This window comes from Aspergillus japonicus (assembly GCF_003184785.1).
Source record: "Aspergillus japonicus CBS 114.51 unplaced genomic scaffold BO86scaffold_67, whole genome shotgun sequence".
Taxonomy (NCBI): Eukaryota; Fungi; Ascomycota; class Eurotiomycetes; order Eurotiales; family Aspergillaceae; genus Aspergillus; species Aspergillus japonicus.
The window spans coordinates 156753-176199 of NW_020291704.1; the positions used below are offsets into that span (position 1 = coordinate 156753).

Sequence of the window (19447 nt, forward strand, 5' to 3'; positions counted from 1 at the left end):
AAAAAGGCTCAATTTGCATGAGTCGTGGTTCACATTGCATGCATTCATGATCATCCCACGAATCAACTTTCTACAGCTCAATCACAGCCAATTTCCCCCTTGACTATAACTGCTGGGGTAGTTTTCCTATTAGAGAGATCTAGGTTAGAGTCCTGACAGGCAGCTGTTGTCTCGGGACCATCCGAACTGGCCAAAAAGCCGCTTAGGCGCATATACCCTCACCAAAGAATGAAGCTGGGAGTCTCTATCTTTAATTGAGAGGTGAGTATCTTCAGAGGACTCTCGTATGGCGAAAAGCTGGTGTCCGCAATTGGGATTAACAAATCTTTTCACCAGAGGCACGCGCCTGCTCGAGATGCTTGCATCTATGCGATGGACCTGGTAGATTCTGACTCTCCTTCAGCGCAGTCAAATCTCATTAGCTAAGGTCTCGTCACCGAGTAACTTATGACCATGGCTCAACTCGAAACGCTACCCACTGAGATTGTGTTGGACATCCTTTCTTGCATCCGTGGTCCCCGTGGAGTGAGAACACTACTGAATCTCTGCTTAACATCGAGACGACTGCGGGATATTACACAACCTTTGCTTTTCAATGTGTTGTACAAGTATGTCTTCGATTATGACAAAGAGGTATATGTGAAGCGAGCGAGCCGCATTGGTCCCCTTCTCGCCTTCGCTAGGACCCTCGCCTTGCGACCTGACCTGGGTGAACGATTACTTCACCTCTGCGTCAATGCGAATCACAGCCCTTCAGACTCGTCCGGCCAATGGCCAGCAGCAGCTAGGAACGAAACCATCGGAGTGTTGAACGGCATCATCCACCAGATGCAGATTCCCTGCAAGCTCGACTATGTGACTGCCATCAACGGTGCAAGAATAAATCCGCTGATTGTGATCATCGTTGCTCTAGCCCCGAATCTTGAGAATATAGATATCGTGAGCGGCCGCGAAGGTCTAAGCTGCTTGAGGCCACTTTACCTACCCGGGCCCGATGGTAAACCTCCATACCTGTCTAGTTTAAAGTCTCTTCACCTGAAGGATAAGTACAAAATGCGACATCCGACTATGCCGGAAGTGGTCGACTTGATGTGCTTGCCTAGCTTGAAGGAATTCTCGTTAACATTCTGCGATGGCAATGGCTCTGGGTGTCCAAACTTTGAGCTTCCACCTGGTTCTTTCAAATTTTCCGAGCTACATCTCATCAGAGCTTCATTGGATGCAACACGACTAACAAATATCATGCGAGCGTGCGATCATCTCGAGGTCCTCATATACGAATCAACGGTACCCTGGGATGCCCGGAGGCAGGTCTGTCAGTTCCCAGCCCGGGCGCTACTTCCCTGTCTGGAGCCTCAACGGCAGAATATCAAGTCGCTGCGCGTCGACCTGGATGTGGCCAACCCCATAGGTATCCCAAACTGGCATCGTTGCCCGCAGTACGGAAGTTTCCGGGCATTCGAGAACCTCAAGCACTTGGAGGTGGAGCAAGGCATACTACATGATTTTGGCAATCTGCCATCGAATATTGAGACTGTCACAGTTATCGCTTGCGACTATCCAGTCTATGAGATGATGGCCGGCTTAGTCGAATATTGCAAATTCGACTTTGCATGTCTACGGCAAGTTTCTCTAAGGCCCAAATTTCCGCCTGCGAGCGGCTTGCTCGGTATTCCTGGCGCGTACTCCTCCAGCGATCTTGACTATGATGATTGGTTTCGAGAGCACTATAGAGTTGGGTGCGCGGCTTTGAGTTTCATTGTCGATGATGTCCCATTTGAATTCGAGGTCGAGTGCGATGGGTGGGAGATGTATCAAAACGGCGAATTGTGAACTACCCACCGATGGCGAATCCAAGAGACGAGTGTCGAAAGGGATTCAAGTGGACCGAGTATCTCTGTTTAGTATGATTGATACCATGCTGGACATTTATTTATGAATGTCTATCCCACAATGTTTCAAGATAAGCTGTTCCGTTCAACGAGAATGCTTCAGAGTGTGTCCTCCAGTAGGTGAAATGTACGGGTTCTATGTGGGAAGGCCATGTTGGACGGCTGTGGTATTAACAACAAACAGAATAGACAATGAGGCTAGATACAAAACTCCATAGTGGGGATGCAATATCTTTATTGATCTAACACCGGTCCTCAAATATCGAGGAGCGTCTGCTGCGCGTGCAAGTCAACTGCAAAAATCTTATCCTGTGTGGCTTCCTGAGGTAGTAGGGTTCTAAACATCGGCCGCCAACTTCCACACACTGACCGGCAGCGGCACCGATCCGATAGCCTCGGGCAGTTTGCTATGATCGAGGAACCACGGACTGGTGATGTGGGCCCATCCCATGACGAAGGCCATATTAACCAGCCAGATCGCCAATCGGGAGAACGCACTCCGAGGGAGTAACAACGGGAGAAATCGATCGGAGAGGAGATGTTGCGCGGTGATGCAGAACGGCAAGATGCAGAAGAAGGTCATCATCATGCTGACTGCAAAGACGTCCTGGGAGACCGCATACGTTCCGGCCACGTGCACCACACCGGACACAAAGAACGTGCATGAGATCACCAGGAAGCGCTGCAGGCCTACTGGGATCGATTTCACCGGAATGATGGCCGCGCGGGAAAGCGCCAAAAAGGGATTGCGGCACAGGTCATGCCACATTTTGCCCCAGATATCTAAATTGAAGACAACGAATCGATCTCTAGTCAGCCATCTATTCAAATCAAAGGGCGGGACAGTCGAAGCAATTGGGTAAAGAAGAAGTGGGATCATACCACGCAAATTGAACGCGAGCAGATGCCGGACGGACCCAAAAACCGGGGGATACATCCAAGGCTCTCCCGCATGCTTGGACGTGAAGAGCCTGACCAAGCCCACGGAAAAGACACCCGCGGCAGAATGGATGCCATCGACGAAGGCATACGCGGCGATCCAACAGCCGGGAGAAAGCAGATACCTCCGCACCACCATCTCGCTGGTCGCGGGGGAGACCTGCCAGCCCAGCACGCCGTTCAGGAAGCGGTCGACGCTGTCGCAAAGCAGAGGGTAGTTGCGCATGAACGCGGCCTGGTAGGTGTCCATGGTCAGATACGCGAGGACAGCGGTGCCGAGATGCGCGCGGAGGAAGCTGCTGCGGTCTCCGACAGCCACGACCACCATGTTTCGATGCTCCGGCGCACAGTGATCGCCGCCGGCCTCGCCCTCAACCGGCCGCAGCGGCGGCAGATACTTGGTGGAGCCGTGATTCCAGCCAATGGCGCGCGGGTTAGCGATCAGATCGCAGACGCGGAGGAACCGCCGGAAGCCCAGGGCTCTCGGCAGCGGCTCCCAGGAGTACAGAATGGACGAGGACACATGCGAGACCTTTTCCAGATGCTGCAGGTCGTCGAGCTCCTGCAGGACCAGCAGCTCCACGGCGCGGATGATGAACGACACGCTCAGGAAGGCATTGGTGTATGTCACAAAGTCTCCGTGGCCCTTCAGGGGCACAAAGATGGCATGCAGCGCACTCAGAACCAGAGCCCCGTAGAGGGCAGCCTTTAACCCGGGTATCACTGGGAATTTGACCTGCAGGAACAGGGTAACCACCAGCAATGGTAGTGTGAACATCTTGACTGTACTGTACAGGGGTGGGATCGGGATCTCTTCCAGCAAAGCTATGGTCACAAGGTAACTTAACAAGGTACGTGTTGCTGAAGAGATAGTCTAGCTACCAACAACATAAAGGAAAAGTAGAAACACGGTGTATAAGCTTATTAGACTAGTGCACATCACATCACATCGCCGTGGCAGCGCAATGCAACGCAACCGCTAGCGTTAGTGAATATTTTATCAGTCTGGCCGCAACGCATGGGGAGTGCGGCTGAGGATCCGCGATGCTCCGCTTCGTTATTAATAATCGCACGCAGCCTTGTCTCGGACTTTAGACGCTGGTCGGATTCTACAGTGACCCGACTGGCGTAAGAGAACGGGGTCATGGTCATGGTCATGGGGACGGTGGTTCTCACTGGGACCCTTTCAAGTTCTTTCTACAAATTGGCTGTGAACGTGGGGATCGACCCCATGGTACCCATACATAAAAAGTTCACGGCTAGATGTGCCGATGTGGCGGTCGGTCAACCCCGGAAACCGGGTTATCGCATGCTTACGGATGATGCGGGCTGGTCGGTTTGACGCAGCTTGCTCTTCATGACATTGGTGGTGGCTCTGGGTAAAGTGCATTTCTCAAAGTATAAGTACTCAAATACAACCCGCTTAATCTAGATACAAATGTACATGGGCATCCTGGTTCCACAAGCTAAGACGGCATCTTGTCCGACGTTTGACAGGAGATTTCAAAGGTGGATCTGATAAGCGCGCTTGCCGGGACAAGCCAAGCGCTGATTGATGTTAACCACGAGTAACTTACTACCTAGTTACTATACTGCCTGGCGCTTGATTCAATCATACAAAGAGGTCGCCATTTCATCTGTAGATGAGAAGTGGTGACGAAGTGTCAAAGTTCTTACGAGATGATCTTTCCAACCCTTGCTACCTGAACGCAGTCAGCAATCATCTGAGCCGACAATGACGTCATGGGGCACCAGCGTAGAAATGCTATAACGAAAAGCCTGCGAATCATGAGCCGTAGTCAGCAATACAAGGGTCTAACCTTCGAAATCTGCTTACTTATATCTCCTTCATTGGTGTTGGATATATGCTAGAACCTAAGCCGTTCTACAGCGATTCAGAAGAGCTCTTTAAGATTGAGGCCAATAGAACCGCATCACTTCACGCCACCTGTTGGTTGCATACGAGTACAGTTCGCACACGCCAGTTCTACTGTACACGGCCATCAGTCAAGATGTCATGCAGGTGTACAGCCCATGTAGATCATAGGCTCAGCCTCAGCGCCTCGCGGGATGTCATCCCCATATATACCATCAGCTCAGCAACCAGAATCCCTTGATTCTTTGGCAATTTATACAATCGACATAGCGATAAGACAAGATGTCCGACCATCCAGCCACTGCGTGAGCCGTGTCTCAGTCTTGTTGCAAATGCTGTTATCTCTGTACGATACTCACGACCCAGCAGATCTCTCCTGGCCACGCTCGGCCTCCGCACGACTGCCTCCTCACCCACGCCCAACTATGCAGCAAGTTATATAATCGGCAACTGGTTCCTCGCCCACGGCATTCTCAACCCCCGAGCAGCCATACGACGACTCGGGCAAGACCCCAACAATGCTCCCCGCGAGAATCTGCTCAAATACGGCGAAGCAGCCGTGCAAGCCGGCAAGATCACCCGAGGACAACTGAACCGACTTAAACGGCGGGAGGCTGTCTATGAGAGTGTCATCGAGGGATTCCCGCTGTTTATCGCGGGCGGTACGCGTTCATCTCTACCAAAACATCCTGGAAGCAAAGCGAGAAATGCTAATCTCTGGAATCCCGGATTGGGCTGAGCAGTCCTTCTCGCCCTTCACGCAGGTGTCCCGACCGAGATCATCAACTGGATTGGGCTGTGGGTTTCGCTGCTGCGGGTGGCATATGCAATTTCAGCCGTGGCGATTGAATCGGACCAACTGAACTTTGTGCCGTCGCTGCTGTGGTGGTTGGGCAACGTGGGTTGCCTGACAGCGTTGATGTTAGCCGGGAAGAGGCTGTGATTTTTCTTCCCTCTTCTTGAGCAGAACAAGCTCTTTTGGGAAAGCTTTGCGGGTGGATGGTTTCAAAACTTGGCCGTGTTGACTATCTGGATACTATTAGCAGATGAAAGATACTCGTGATGTGGGTTCATGTTTCCGATGGAAGTTGGGGAGGTTGGGGACGCCAGATCTGCGGGGTTGCCGAGGTTGAGGGGTTGGGGAAATGAGGGTCGCGACGATCTTTCAGGGGGGACAGTTTTGATGGTAGAGGTAGAGGTAGTCGAGTCTTGCGTGTCTGCTGTTTGATTTCTGGTAACGACCATCTCTCAGTCATAATCAGTCACTAAGCGAGTGCATGGTTTTTTGTGCTCCGAAATCCATCGCGAAGTGCTCTAGGCATGAGCGGAAACTTGCAAGAGAGCGATATCGGGGACGAACCCCGGATATAACTCCTCCTTCGATAATCCATTACCACATTGCTTTTGCGGGGGAAGGGATGGACTTGTTGGCATTGAGTTAATATACTTCTGCCCCAATGTCCACCTTGGCTACAATCTCCTTCTCGTAATTGACCAGCCTCTCACCGCAGTATCAACCCGTGCGGACGAGTCTAGCTCAACGAGCCAAGTCTGCATATTAGCCTGAACCGTTTCCATTAGATTGACACAAACTCACATCCCGACCTGCAGGCTCAGTCAACAACCGTTCCATCCATTGGTGGAAGATCCTCCAAGACCGAGCAACGATCCGGGGAAATTACCCCAGAGCCAGCCCATGCCCAAATCTTGGTACAGAGCTGTCAAAAAAGAGCCAAGATGCCTAGCCATGACATCAATCATCTCTCCTCTTCAGGGTTAATCCTACAGGTGGAGAAATCGAGCTCTGCCCCGGAAAGATTTCCCCAGAATTCTTACCCCAGCGGGGATTCTGGGGGTGATGCAAGCGGGTAAACATAGACCCTGATGTCAAGGACAGGCATAAATAACCAGTCTGGGACGGTCGCTCAAGATAAGTTTGGATAGTAAAAGCTCAATTGCAAGTGACAAGTCAACCATGAAGCTCGTTTCAATTGCTGCGCTTCTACTGAGCGCTGTGCCTGTTGCCGTGAATGCGGCTGCCGTGGGCGGAACCCCCAATGGAGCCAAGATCATTCCAATCTCTGATGCAGCTGGCTTGAGAAGTGTGGGAGCGCATTCTTCCAAATACCCGAACCGCAAGACTGTGACAATCCGTCCATCCAAGAACGATTACGACGATATCTCGAGTGATTTCCTCTGGGGAATCAAGCAGGCCAACCACGGCGGACGCCTCCTGCTCGAGAAAGGCAAGAAGTATGTGATTGGAAAGAAGTTGGATCTGACATTCTTGGACAATATTGAAGTGCAGCTGGAGGGTGAACTGAAGGTATCTTGTCAAATGCCCAGGAGAAACTTTGAGGAGGCGAAAATAACTGACCCAGATGTTTGTAGTTCACGAACAACATCACCTACTGGCAAGCCAACAACTACTACTATGACTTCCAAAAGTCAATCACATTCTGGCGCTGGGGTGGAAACGATATCAAGATCTTCGGCAGTGGTACGTTGAACGGCAACGGACAGGCTTGGTACAATGCGTTTGCTGGACTTGAGATCTTGGTATGTTTTTCTTGTCTCTCGCGTATGCTCAATGGTCAGGGCTGATAAGGCAGGACTCCTCCAACACCTTCTACCGGCCGATTCTGTTCCTGACTGACAACGCGACACGTATATCTGTGGAGGGTATCACACAGTTGAACTCGCCGTGCTGGACCAACTTTTTCGTCAACACCAAGGACATCTCCTTTGATGATGTGTATATCCATGCTTATTCGACCAACGCTTCGGTATGTCAAAGCGCGTTAAGCTCCTGAAATCTGGCTAACAGCATAGGCTCTTCCGAAAAACACCGACGGATTTGATTCGTACAACGTCGATGGCCTGACGGTCACCAACACCCGCGTCGATATTGGTGATGATTGCTTCTCGCCCAAACCCAACACCACCAACATCTTTGTCCAGAACCTGTGGTGCAACAATACGCATGGTGTGAGTATGGGCAGTATTGGACAATATCAAGGAGAACTGGACATCATTGAAAACGCCTGGATCGAGAACGTGACGCTGCTGAACGGCCAGGTAGGTGCAACTCGGCATTGTCCTGTTGATCGAGGCTAACAAACAACCACAGAACGGCGCTCGACTCAAGGCCTGGGCTGGACCGGATGTGGGATACGGTCGCATCAACAACATTACCTACAAGAACATCCAGATTCAGAACACCGACAACCCAGTAGTGTTGGACCAGTGCTACTTCGACATCAATGCCACCGAGTGCGCCCAATACCCGTCTGCTGTCAATATCACGAACATCCTTTTTGAGAACATCTGGGGTACCTCCTCGGGTAAAGAAGGTCTAGTGGTTGCCGATCTAACGTGCTCGCCTGCTGCTGTCTGCACGAATGTCACCCTGCAGGATGTCTCGCTGACGAGTCCGGCGGGCAGCCCGGCGGAGATTATCTGCTCCGGCATCACGGGGGGCATTGGGGTGGATTGTGTGGATGAAACCAACTCAACCTCGACCAAGCGATAGTATCATTGCTAGTGTGACCTATCAAGCACAACTGATTTCATTCCTGGCATGTCGAGTACCTTGTAGGTATACGCAACGGGACCTTGCAAGCAAGGACCTTGGGAGCAACCATTACCAATCAGAACAATGATGATAAATTGCGATCATGAGAGCACCTTGGTAGCTTGCATCTATAAGTATAGAAGTGTACAGTAGACATACATGATCGAGTTCTGGTGCGACGTGCCAACTCTTTCTCTAGTGACGAGCCTTTGCGCAGCCGAAAGAAAATGGTCATCGACTCCGGACGGGAGACACTCTCCTACAAGGCGGGTGAGATCAAGGCCGATGCCTCATCTAAACGAGAAACCAAGAATACCAATATCTCTCTAGAGAAGGAGGGCCGGAAGCCACTTCCTGTGACTCTCCTCTCTGGGTTCCTGGTCCGTCGTTCAGCATTCAGCATAAAATCCTGGTCGAGCTCTAGATACTAACTCAGGGACAGGGCAGTGGAAAGACCACTCTCCTCGAGCATATCCTCCAGTCGCCTGACCATGGCCTTCGCATTGCTGTCATCGTCAATGACATGAGCAGGCAAGTTTCCCCGGATACGCTCATTTCAGGGCTCTGCTAACGAGAGATCCGATCCAGCCTCAACATCGACGCCACACTCATCAAACACCACACCGTCTCCCACACCAAAGAGTCCCTGATCCAGCTCCAAAATGGCTGCATCTGCTGCACGCTCCGGGGCGATCTTCTCTCCGAGCTCGCTCGTCTGACTACCCAGAAAGAAGTCGAGTACGTGGTGATCGAAAGCACGGGCATTAGCGAGCCCATGCAAGTTGCCGAGACATTCACAGCCGAGTTCAGCGCGGCGATGGTCCAAGCCGAAGCCGAAGGAGGTGTATTAGACGAAGAAGGCAAGAAGATTTTGGATCAGATGTACTGCCACCCACCCCCTGCTACCCTCATCATCTACCTCTTTATGCCCCCCTCTCAAGCACACTTCACTAACACTCGCCAAAAGCAACACCCTCGGCGGCCTCCACCAACTCTCCACCCTCGACACGACAGTAACAGTCATCGACGCCTTCAACCTCCTCTCGAACCTCGACACGACCGACTTCCTGTCCGACCGCTACGGAGCGGACACGATCATCCCCGAGGACGAACGCACCATCTCCGACCTGATGGTCGACCAGATCGAGTTCGCGGACGTCATCCTCATCAACAAGATGGACATGCTGGCGGCGCGGCCGCACGACCGCGACCGGATCCTGCGGCTCGTGACGACGCTGAACCCCGCGGCGAAGGTCCTGCAGACGAGCTATTCCCGCGTCGACGTCAAGGAGATCCTGGGCACGGGCCGGTTCGACTTCCTCAAGGCCGCGTCCGGGGCCGGGTGGTTGCGCAGTCTGCACGAGATGAGCAAGCTGAAGATGGCGAATGGGGAGGAGAGGTGGGCGCCTACGCCGGAGACTTTGGAGTAAGTTTTGATCGTCCCCTGGCACCTCACCGTTCTACGCGTTGTTCCTTCCCAGTATGATTCGGAGAAAAGATCCCCGGATGAAATGCTGATCAATCGTTGCTCCCCCGTGGGAAACAGGTATGGAATCAACAACTTCGTCTACACTGCGCGACGGCCTTTCCATCCGCGCAGATTATACAATCTGCTTCATGACAAGTTCATCATCCTACAGAATGCAGCTGATGATGCTGGTGCTGATGATGAAGAAGTGGAGGAGGAGGAGGAGGAGGAAGACGCTGCCGCCGAGTCCGACACGGAAATGCACTCCGATTCTGAAGAAGAGGAGGAAGAGGACGAAGAAGACCCAGCTCAGCCCAGCCCCCAAGAAATTCTGGCCAACAAACGCGCACACCCCCTCCTCCAACCCCTCCTCCGTTCCAAGGGCTTCTTCTGGCTCGCCACTCGACCCTACCAGTTCGGCGAATGGAGCCAGGCCGGCGCCATGCTGACGTTGAACTGCGGGGGCCCGTGGTTCGCCGAGGTCCCGGGCGAGGCGTGGCCCGAGGACGGGGACGTGCGCAAGTCCATCGAGGAGGACTTCCAGGGCGAGTGGGGCGATCGGCGGCAGGAAATCGTGTTCATCGGGGAAGGGGTGGATGTGGACGGTGTGACGGGCCTGCTGGATGAGTGTCTGTTGAACGCTAAAGAGATGAAGCGGTGGGAGGAGGTGATGAAAGATCGCAAGATGGAGAAGGGCGAGAAGCAGGAGGTGATGGCAGGGATCTGGGAGGACGGGTGGGAAGACTGGCCTGCTGTTGATGAGGGGGATGAAGACGATGAAGACGATAGAAATGACGAGGTCGAGGGAAAGACCGAGGAGGGGAAGAAGAAAAGGAAGATCAGCGAGTTTATGCATGGGGGTCATGCTGCGCACCACGGGTACTCGCATAAACATAAGTAATTTATATACTTAGGTAGTTGGCAATGAAAGCTTGACTAATATCTCTGGTTTAGCAAAGAAAAATGTCGTACAAGCCTTGGTGGACCTTTTGTCGTGGTCACTATTATACAAAAGTTGAGTTGAAGTCTAGACTTGATGATATATGTATATTGATGTCTCAATTGATTCTCTAATCGTATGAATAGTACATTGAATGTAGAAACATCTTGCAGTAATTATCTAATCCAACACTTACTCTATTGGGGTTAGATCACTCTCCTAGCAAGTATGGGTAGTGTTGTTTGCAGTGGAGGCACAGAATATATCCTCTCCACAGTTTCGGCTTTTTGTAAAATGCTGTCTGTACGCAATAACAGATGTCCTGTCATCCAATCAGCTCGCATGGCTTAGATGGTAAAGCGCAGCACTAGTAATGCTGAGATCCTCGGTTCGAGTCCGAGTGTGAGCAAATCTTCTTTTTGCATCCCCCTTTTTTTGCCAATGTTTCCCAATTAACATTCGAACTACTCATTTACAAGGGTATCTTCTTGCCTGGGAATATGATCGATCGCGTGTTGAAAGGCGGTCATGAGATTACATGATCAGTGCGTGATGCTTCCATCCGACCCCGCATCATCACTACGACAGGCTTTCCTGAGATCCGAGATCCCGCAATGACCGAGGGATATAATTGATATATTATGGTATCTAAAAATGACTATGTCAATTGAGGGACAACACCCTTGCTGCAGCCACATTATCGTACAGTTACAGCAAATCTCCCAACCACCCCTTTACCCTTCTGCCCTGGACCGTCTCCCCCCACTCGCCCAGCGCCAGATTATAGATCGGCGCCACATGACCTTCACCCTCCCCCACGCACAACTCCACCTTATCCGGTCCAAGCCCTTCTTGCAATTTCTTGGCGAATGCAGTAATGAAAGGCAGCAAGATCTCCTTCCCCCCAGCACAGACCAATGCCTTCGTCACAGGGAAAGACGTCAGCCAGTCGGTGGGCGCCGTCGAGAGATCAGTGTAGTAGTCATGTTTGCCAGTACCCATGTACGCCCTAGCCCACGGCCCTCCTACGGCAGGGGTGATGATGTCTCCCCGGAAGTCGATCTGTGACTCGTCCAATTCAATCGAGGCAGCAATTTCCTCGGGCAGGATGGTCTGGTCGAGACTCGTCCAGGGCGCGATCATGATGGCGCCGCGGATTTGGCGGTCGGGCCCGTCGGACAAAGAGAGAGGCGGAAGATCTGGATGGGGATGGGCTATGTGCGCGAGGACCGCCCCGACGAGATTCCCGCCGGCGGAATCACCGCCGAGGAGGATCTGCGACGGGGAATGGTGGGTTTCCTGGAGGATGTATCGCAGTGCTGCAAGGGCTTGACGGATCTGGGTGGGGTAGGTCGCTTGGGGAGCGAGGGTATAGGTGAGGGTAAAGATCGCAAGTGACTTGGGTTTCGGTCTAGATTGGGTATCCGCGAGCAGTTGAGTGAAGAAATGAAAGTAACCGTCGTTGGCAGGAAGGGCGAAACCACCTCCTAAACCGCAATGAGGGCCTGATTTGACGTAGTGAGACGAGGAACACCCACCGTGATACCAGATCAAGACATGCTCAGCATGCTCATAGTCCCCCAGCCAGTGGCCTAGGGCACCTTCGCCAAGATCAACAGTCTTCCAGGGCAGACGATGGCGGCGCATGAAGCGCTTATAAATGGTATCTGTGGTAGGAAGCAGATATCTAAGCCGCTCGCTGTCAGCCAAGCTAGTCCTCCCATCCATATAAAGAACACAGAAGCATACTGCAGCTGGGCCACTGAGAAGCGTGATGTCGCTTTGCGCATGGCTGCATAGCCCACGTGTAACAGCAGAGTTGACGGATAATGATGGGTTCGCCAGGGACTGGTCAACAAAGCCCAGAGGACAGTACCCATAAGCGCCGCAAGGGCAGGCAAGCAGTCGAGTTTCTCGAACAAAGACAGCGCTGTCATTGTGGCTAGGTCACACCAAGGTAGCATGTGCAGGACAATGTGTGCAACATGAGGATTAAATGTGATAGGAGAAAGATTATCAAGAAATGCCCGAGTTGCAGGAAAGAGGGACCGAAATGGAGTCGACATGTGAGTGGGATCGCAACTGTTGCCATTTTGGGCAAGGATGAACCAACCGCCCTGAAGTTGAGATTTCGGGGTTGAGCCAAAAAACCCAAAATTGGCCGCATTTTGGCTTCAACCTCGGACAAACACCAGGAACACATCCTTTGACCGAGGCCATGTGAGTCGATTCGGAATCGATATAATCCTGTCTCGTCAGCCGCCTCAATGTCGTTCTTTTCGCATACCACCTACACATCCCACCACATCATCATGGAAGAACAGTTAGATGTCCTCATCATCGGTGCAGGCATATCAGGCATCAACGCCGCCTATCGCCTGCAGTCGCAGTTTCCTCACTATCGCTATGCCATTCTCGAGGCACGCGACCAGCTCGGAGGCACCTGGGATCTCTTCAAGTATCCTGGTATCCGCTCCGATTCGGATCTCTTTACCTTTGGCTTTGCCTGGTACCCTTGGGACCAGGACAACCCGATCGCTGAGGGCTCATCCATCATCGAGTACCTTCACCGGGCCGCCGCCAGCAAGGGTATTGACCAGCGCATCCGATATCAGCATCGTCTGCTGGGCGCCGACTGGTCCTCTTCAGAGAAACGCTGGTCGTTGGCTGTCGAGCATGCAGGTCGCTCCCAGTCGATGTCGGCGCGCTTCATCATCTTTGGCACTGGCTACTACGATTACCAGCAGCCTCTGCAGGCGGACATTCCCAACTTGACCCAATTCAATGGCCAGATAATTCACCCGCAATTCTGGCCTGAGGACCTGGACTACAGCGACAAGCGCGTAGTCATCATTGGTAGCGGCGCAACGGCTATCACATTGCTTCCCAAGATGGCCGAAAAGGCGGCGCGAGTGACTATGTTACAACGCAGTCCAACTTACATTATGTCCTTACCCAATCGTCAACGCTCACCACTGAGGTACATCCTGCCGGCAGCCTGGTTTCGCCAACTGCAACGCATCCTCTGGCTTTTCACCGCGCGGTTCTTTTTCCTTTTCTGCCAGGCTTGTCCAACAGTGGCGCGTGCCATCCTGCGTTTGCAAGTCAGTCAACAGCTACCAAAGGCGGTGTCTCTGGCACCGCATTTTGTGCCGCGTTATAATCCCTGGGACCAGAGGTTGTGCGTCTGCCCCGACGGGGACTTCTTCAAAGCGTTGCATCACGGTGTGGCCGACGTTCGGACAGACACCATCAAGACCGTTACGGCAACAGGAATTCAGCTGGACTCGGGAAAAACCCTTGATGCTGACATTATTGTCACTGCAACGGGACTGCGTCTTCAGGTAGCGGGCGGAGCCTCCCTCACAGTAGACGGTATTCCACAGCACCTGTCGCAGAAGTTCCTCTGGCGTGGTATCATGATGCAAGATATCCCCAATGCTGCTTTCGTTCTAGGCTATACCAACGCTTCATGGACACTCGGCGCTGATGCGACTGCCCGCTTCCTGTGTCGCTTCCTGCGCGAACTGGACGCCTGTGGACGGGCTGCCGCTGTGCCGCGGTTGCGCCCTGAAGAAGCCCAGAATTTGCAGCAAAAGCCGCTGATGAACCTTAATTCGACGTATGTGGTGCGTGCGGCGGAGAATCTGCCCAAGACTGCAGATCAGGGGCCGTGGGTGCCGCGGGACAATTATTTGCAGGACCTGTGGTTCGCCAAGTTTGGGAGTCTGGAGGGACTGGAATTCATCGGAGAGGCTAAGAAGGCGCAATGAAACAGGCTGGCTTGATTGCTGTATGTAAATGTTCAGTCTTTGTTTTGATGACATTTGTATCATAGATGATAATTTCAAACATGTTTTGCTGCAACATGCGACCAATGCAGGTTTCAAAACGACGGTCGCGTGGAGGGGCTGAACTTGTGAAAGGGGATTGCTCCGCCAAACAATTCGAAGTGACAACGACGACGGGCGGCTTGAGAAGCCTTCTAGGTAAGGAATTTTGTGATGTATAGCCACACTTCAGGTTCGCTAATTGAGCTGATTGCCAGCAGAGTCAACCGTATCTCAGGATGGTTCTCTCCCAAACCATCAATCTCCCGTTTATGATGTCATCTCTGAATTTTCTCCGAGTGTGCAAAGATTGTTTGCAGATGTGGTCACAGCTAAATATCTTGTCCCAGAAACATCCTGAACTGATTGCCCATTAAACTCCCTTCAGTCTCAAAAAAGAGATGGACGACCCACCTCGCCCGTCCGGCATCATGCATCCCACATGCTTAAATAGATGCAGAACCCCTCTGGAATCGGAGGTCCCTTGTGTAAACCTTCAGAACGTTCGATGCCAAGGTATTACTTTGTGGTCTGGAAAGTGGCCGTAGATAAAGAAAGCGGGTGCGGGAATCTGAACGGCGCCGACCGCGGACCAGATTCGCAGGCGCCCGGGTGCGCGCGTCGCGGCGATGTTATCGGCGAACATGACGAAGAGGCAACTTCCTGCGACAATCTCTAGCGAGCATTGAACCCAAGTGGCGCCACTTTCATTGGATCAAAGTGGATAACTTCATCGTTCAACCAGTAAATACTGACAAAAAGGATAGATGTAGATCGGTGAACAGCACCACTTCTTGGGATAGGTTATTCAGCGCGACTTTCTCCAGCGGATCCCTCGCAAAGCCATCCAGACCCAGGGTATCGTTGTCTAGACCAGTGCGCGCAAAGCGTGTACAGTCGCAAACCGGAGAACAGCCGCCGTGATTGGCGCGGATAGGATCGGGTCGGATTTGCGACATTGGATGGTAGCTAAATTAAGTCTGTCAGCTACAAAGGACGCGGCGTACCGGGCCATTACGCCGTGCGACAGAAAACAGGTGAGCGCTGGCCGCGCACGTCGGGATTGGTCAGGTCCGGCCCTTTGTACCGGCGACAATATCTCGCTCGTCGATCGAACAGGGTACTTCGCACCAGCGAGTCATAAAGAAAAGATATTGGATAGAGATATAGCTGAAGATGACAATTGAGGAAGTAGGAAGGAAGTAGTTCGATGCGCACTGGACGAGCATGCGCGTAACTTCTGAGTTAGATTCTGAGCTATGTTCTCGAAGATCAGGTCCTGGAATGAGTATATGCGACCATGATCGGTTACCGTACTGGATTCGGGGAGGACCAACCCATGTTATCGTTGGCGCACGCGGCAGACAACGATGGGGTGTCACGGGTAGATAGTCGCATCGCACATCCAAGCAATGGCAGTTATCAATAGCGCGTTGGTCGCATAGTCCAGACTTAGCGAGCAAGGGACTGGAACGATTCAGTATGGTGCTGCTGTCATGCGCGAAGTGCTCCACCTGTGCGATGATGGATTCAGCACAGCAGAAGCGAGCCCGATGCTGCTATGAAGTGGTCTGGCCATGAACCCCGATCCCGCGTCGATCATGATTGGCGAAGGCTCTTGTGTTTCCCCTCAGCTCTCTTGTTCCGGCCCTTAGCCCCTCTTTTGCCTTCTTTTGCCTTCTTTTTCCTTTCGAAATATGTTGCGACTCAGGTGTTGCGCTCGTATCGCTGCGAGTATTCTGGTCGACACGATGGACTGTTTCAGGCACGGATCTTTCGCAAGGACACATAACCTATGAGGTCTTATGACACTTTCAATTGATTAGTATCGACTGATTCGTTTCTTGGGTTAGACTCAGTGATGGCTGGCTGGGGAAAAGGTAGTGTTGGTGTTGGCGTCTAGAAACGGTAATGGTGGTGTTCGTGGTCTCGTGTAAAAATAGGCAGGGACTGAAGGCGGCCCGGGCTGGTGGAAAGGAGTGTCAGAGTTGAGTCCATTTCGGCACCCCCCGCCCTCCAGGGACCTCTCTCACAACTACAAACTCTCCAACACTTCGTACGGCTTTGCTCATTCCATATATGCCACCCTTTGCAAGTCTTTAGGGGAAATAAACCCCTGCTAAATCTCGCTTGTTATATCCCAATTATTTTCACATCTCGCCTTGGAGAAACTTACCATTCCCCTCAACAAATGCAGTAATAAGGTACCAGATTCAGCGCATCCCGGAGAGCTGAGGGTCGCGGTCCTCGTCTATCCTAGACCGTCTAGGATGAATCCCGGACATGCATTAGCATTCAGCCAGCCAGCCAGTATTCTCTTTTTTGAGTCGTCTCTATTCCCCTGGGTCCGTCTCACAAGCCCAACGGCCACCCCGAAATGCGACTCAAGCCACAAGTCTTTTCCTAATCATGCCTACTACTGTAGGACAAGACGACTTGATCGATGCTGTCTTCGGACTTCTCGTTTAAGAGGCAGATAGTCAACAATCGATCAATCTGTGAAGTTGATCCGAACATTCGAAGAGGCCATCCGTTTATACACTTGCTCTGTGCGCAGCTCATCCTGAAGGCCTTAAAGCTATTATTTACTGCGAGGAATTATGATCTATAGACAAAATCATCAGGCAGACTAGCGAGTAATTCCCGCGCGTCGATCACAATCTTCTCACACAACAAACACACTTTAAACCGCAATGGCAATCTATCCTAGGCTGACAGCTTCAAGGGAACGACGAACTCATCGGAGGAACCGCCGCCGCAGCTGTCTCGAAGATCTTTAATCTACATCCGTCGGGGCACCCGCTAAGAACATTGTTTCTTGGCGCAGCTGTGCACAGTACTCCGGACTTGAGAGGTTCTCGCTGACGGAACTAGCGCCATTTACGGAGGTACTTCTGCCCCTCCTCCATGTCGTGCTACTGCTTTGGTTCAACATTGGGTATAGCCGCTAATGGTACCGCCTGCATGGCTAGCGTGGACGGGAGGTGCTACCGCATGTTTGGGAAGGACGGAGCACTCTGAGTGAGTACCACCAGGCGGACATATCCGTGGATGATCTAGATTCCGGACGGCCATGGAAGAGCACGCGGAATCTTCGTTCAGACTACCGAGAACACAGACCAGAAAAACCTCATTCGGCCTGCAGACTCATATCAATGCTTATAGCTTAGAAGTAACACCCGGGCGGCTTGGATACCTGCAAGTATATTTCTTACGGCTGCACGCCTAGTCAGCTGTCTTTCAACAAATACTCTGCACGGAGGGTGGACTGAATCTCTGGCTACTGCTGCATGAGCCGGACAGCACGGAACCCCAGGAACGAAGTATTACTGATGTGAGGCGAAGTCTAGACCATGCCGAACCAAGTATGGATTGAAGCTTTGCTATCTGTATTAGACTGTTGTGACAAGACAACACGGGACGTAACGGGCTAGCTAGGCAACCTCGTAGTGCTCATAGTTGAACGAGTGTGGGTGGTTGGGGATGGGGCTGTGGTAAGAAGCGGATTTACCAGCGCATTTGAGAGCCAATCCGTGCAATCATCACAGGGCTTCATGCACTGTCACCATGAACTGATCAAGTATTGATTTTGCAAGCAACATCATATTTACGTACCTCATTGTCGTCGTGATAATGAGTGGAATCGATCAACATTCGACGAATGCCAGCCGAGGCAACCTGGTGCCGATTCCCTGGAACAAGACGGCCACTATTCTGCATTGGGTAGGATCATGATCTTAGCACCTATCCACAATGACTTTTCATCCATCTATCCCCGCTCAATATGGATCCCGGCGGACTAATGTGCCACTCCTAAATTGAGTCAGATGCCAGGAAGAAGCCTGCGCAAATTGGCAAGATTCGGGCTTCACAATCTTGTATCGGGGACCTACGCGGCCTTTGAAGCTATGGGCGAGAAGTAGTCCAATGAGGGGCTAACCTTGAAGGGAGTGGATCTGACCTGATTCAGCTACGTACCTGGCTCCGCTAAACTCTAGTCAGTGCTGGGGGAGGGGGTGATGGTGGTGCCCCTTCTTTGCTTCTGCGGAGGTGCCGAAGCATGGCTAGCCGTGCAAACCCACCGCGCTAAGCGGGCCGGCACGGGGGTTCTTCAGACCTTCACACGGGAGTCTGTGTCCTTCTACTTTCCCTCCTCACCACTTTCCCCTTCTCAACGTGCCTGCGTGCCTGTGCCCAGGCATGGCTGTCTGCTAAATTTTCATGGATCTCAAGTCACACTGCCTGAGATCAGTGCCTTAGATGTGATCAATCAAGCATTCAGTGAGAATTGGTTGTGTGTTACATCAAACACAAAAGGTCTCACACAAGTACGGCCCCTCACAATGCGCCCCTGTGTGTGTGTGTGTGTGTGTGTGTGTGTGTGTGGAAATAGATTGCTGCGATTAAGACTGGATAGCAACCTGCAGCTATCTAGTCCTGGATAGGCAAGCCTATCCCCGCTCTGACCTTTTGGAATAGCTCAAATTGCCCAGGATCTGGATAATCTGGTTCTCTGAACCGACCATCCGCCAGCCAATCTTACGGCTTTCCCCTCGATCGACAGTTCGTCTGATTGATGCGAGCTCCCCATCACTCTGAAGTCCAGAGGTCAGCGTTCATGGTCCGTGACAGGAGATGATTGGGCCAATTCAGTCCATCCAGCTCTGTCCCTCGTTTCTCCGTCCCCAACAAACAACCACGTCTTCTCGGTTTTTCTGCTTGCTCAGGCAGCCACCAACAGTCAAAATGTCCTAGCGGGGATCATAGCCCTTTGATTAAGCCTGCAGGAGCTAGGTATGAAGGTCGAGACTTGACCTGTCGGGTCGGCCGCGCACTCCGAGTGGATGATGTTCCCAAACGAGCATCTGGATCTTGCCAACCCGAAGTCACTAGCAGTTGAATGGAAGAGGGGTCAATGTGGGTTTCGA

At 52.2% G+C, this 19447-nt stretch overlaps 7 protein-coding genes and 1 non-coding gene across 8 annotated transcripts; 5 read left to right on the forward strand and 3 right to left on the reverse strand.

Annotated features, from left to right (window-relative positions):
• Positions 1-2: 2 nt before the first annotated feature.
• Positions 3-2031, forward strand: BO86DRAFT_205126 (F-box protein). Its single transcript, XM_025666776.1, has 2 exons — positions 3-261; positions 337-2031. The coding sequence occupies exon 2, from the start codon at positions 448-450 to the stop codon at positions 1831-1833; it is 1386 nt and encodes a 461-aa protein (XP_025523721.1). The 5' UTR covers positions 3-261; positions 337-447; the 3' UTR covers positions 1834-2031.
• Positions 2032-2158: 127 nt separating this feature from the next.
• Positions 2159-4069, reverse strand: BO86DRAFT_369922 (wax synthase family protein). The gene is made up of 2 exons (XM_025670261.1): positions 2775-4069; positions 2159-2675 (listed from the first exon to the last, which is right to left on the reverse strand). The coding sequence occupies exons 1-2, from the start codon at positions 3607-3609 to the stop codon at positions 2230-2232; spliced, it is 1281 nt and encodes a 426-aa protein (XP_025523722.1). The 5' UTR covers positions 3610-4069; the 3' UTR covers positions 2159-2229.
• A 920-nt stretch (positions 4070-4989) lies between these two features.
• Positions 4990-5650, forward strand: BO86DRAFT_403356 (uncharacterized protein; the record flags this gene model as incomplete). The annotated part of the gene is made up of 3 exons (XM_025673929.1): positions 4990-5012; positions 5077-5369; positions 5451-5650. The coding sequence occupies 3 exons, from the start codon at positions 4990-4992 to the stop codon at positions 5648-5650; spliced, it is 516 nt and encodes a 171-aa protein (XP_025523723.1).
• A 1032-nt stretch (positions 5651-6682) lies between these two features.
• Positions 6683-10650, forward strand: BO86DRAFT_369927 (pectin lyase-like protein; the record flags this gene model as incomplete). The annotated part of the gene is made up of 9 exons (XM_025670262.1): positions 6683-7033; positions 7099-7266; positions 7320-7493; positions 7540-7785; positions 7838-8203; positions 8724-8816; positions 8859-9163; positions 9249-9707; positions 9828-10650. 9 exons carry the CDS (start codon positions 6683-6685, stop codon positions 10648-10650), a joined length of 2985 nt encoding a protein of 994 aa, XP_025523724.1.
• Positions 10651-11025: 375 nt separating this feature from the next.
• Positions 11026-11098, forward strand: BO86DRAFT_t268. Its single transcript has one exon. It is a non-coding gene; the product is annotated as a tRNA-Thr (tRNA).
• Positions 11099-11397: 299 nt separating this feature from the next.
• On the reverse strand, positions 11398-12626 carry BO86DRAFT_422085 (lipase/thioesterase family protein; the record flags this gene model as incomplete). Its single annotated transcript, XM_025675319.1, has 3 exons — positions 11398-12176; positions 12228-12376; positions 12439-12626. The coding sequence occupies 3 exons, from the start codon at positions 12624-12626 to the stop codon at positions 11398-11400; spliced, it is 1116 nt and encodes a 371-aa protein (XP_025523725.1).
• Positions 12627-13001: 375 nt separating this feature from the next.
• Positions 13002-14462, forward strand: BO86DRAFT_322262 (flavin-containing monooxygenase; the record flags this gene model as incomplete). The annotated part of the gene is made up of 1 exon (XM_025668380.1): positions 13002-14462. The coding sequence occupies one exon, from the start codon at positions 13002-13004 to the stop codon at positions 14460-14462; it is 1461 nt and encodes a 486-aa protein (XP_025523726.1).
• A 553-nt stretch (positions 14463-15015) lies between these two features.
• On the reverse strand, positions 15016-15478 carry BO86DRAFT_403361 (uncharacterized protein; the record flags this gene model as incomplete). Its single annotated transcript, XM_025673930.1, has 2 exons — positions 15016-15223; positions 15276-15478. 2 exons carry the CDS (start codon positions 15476-15478, stop codon positions 15016-15018), a joined length of 411 nt encoding a protein of 136 aa, XP_025523727.1.
• Between the last annotated feature and the right edge of the window lie 3969 nt (positions 15479-19447).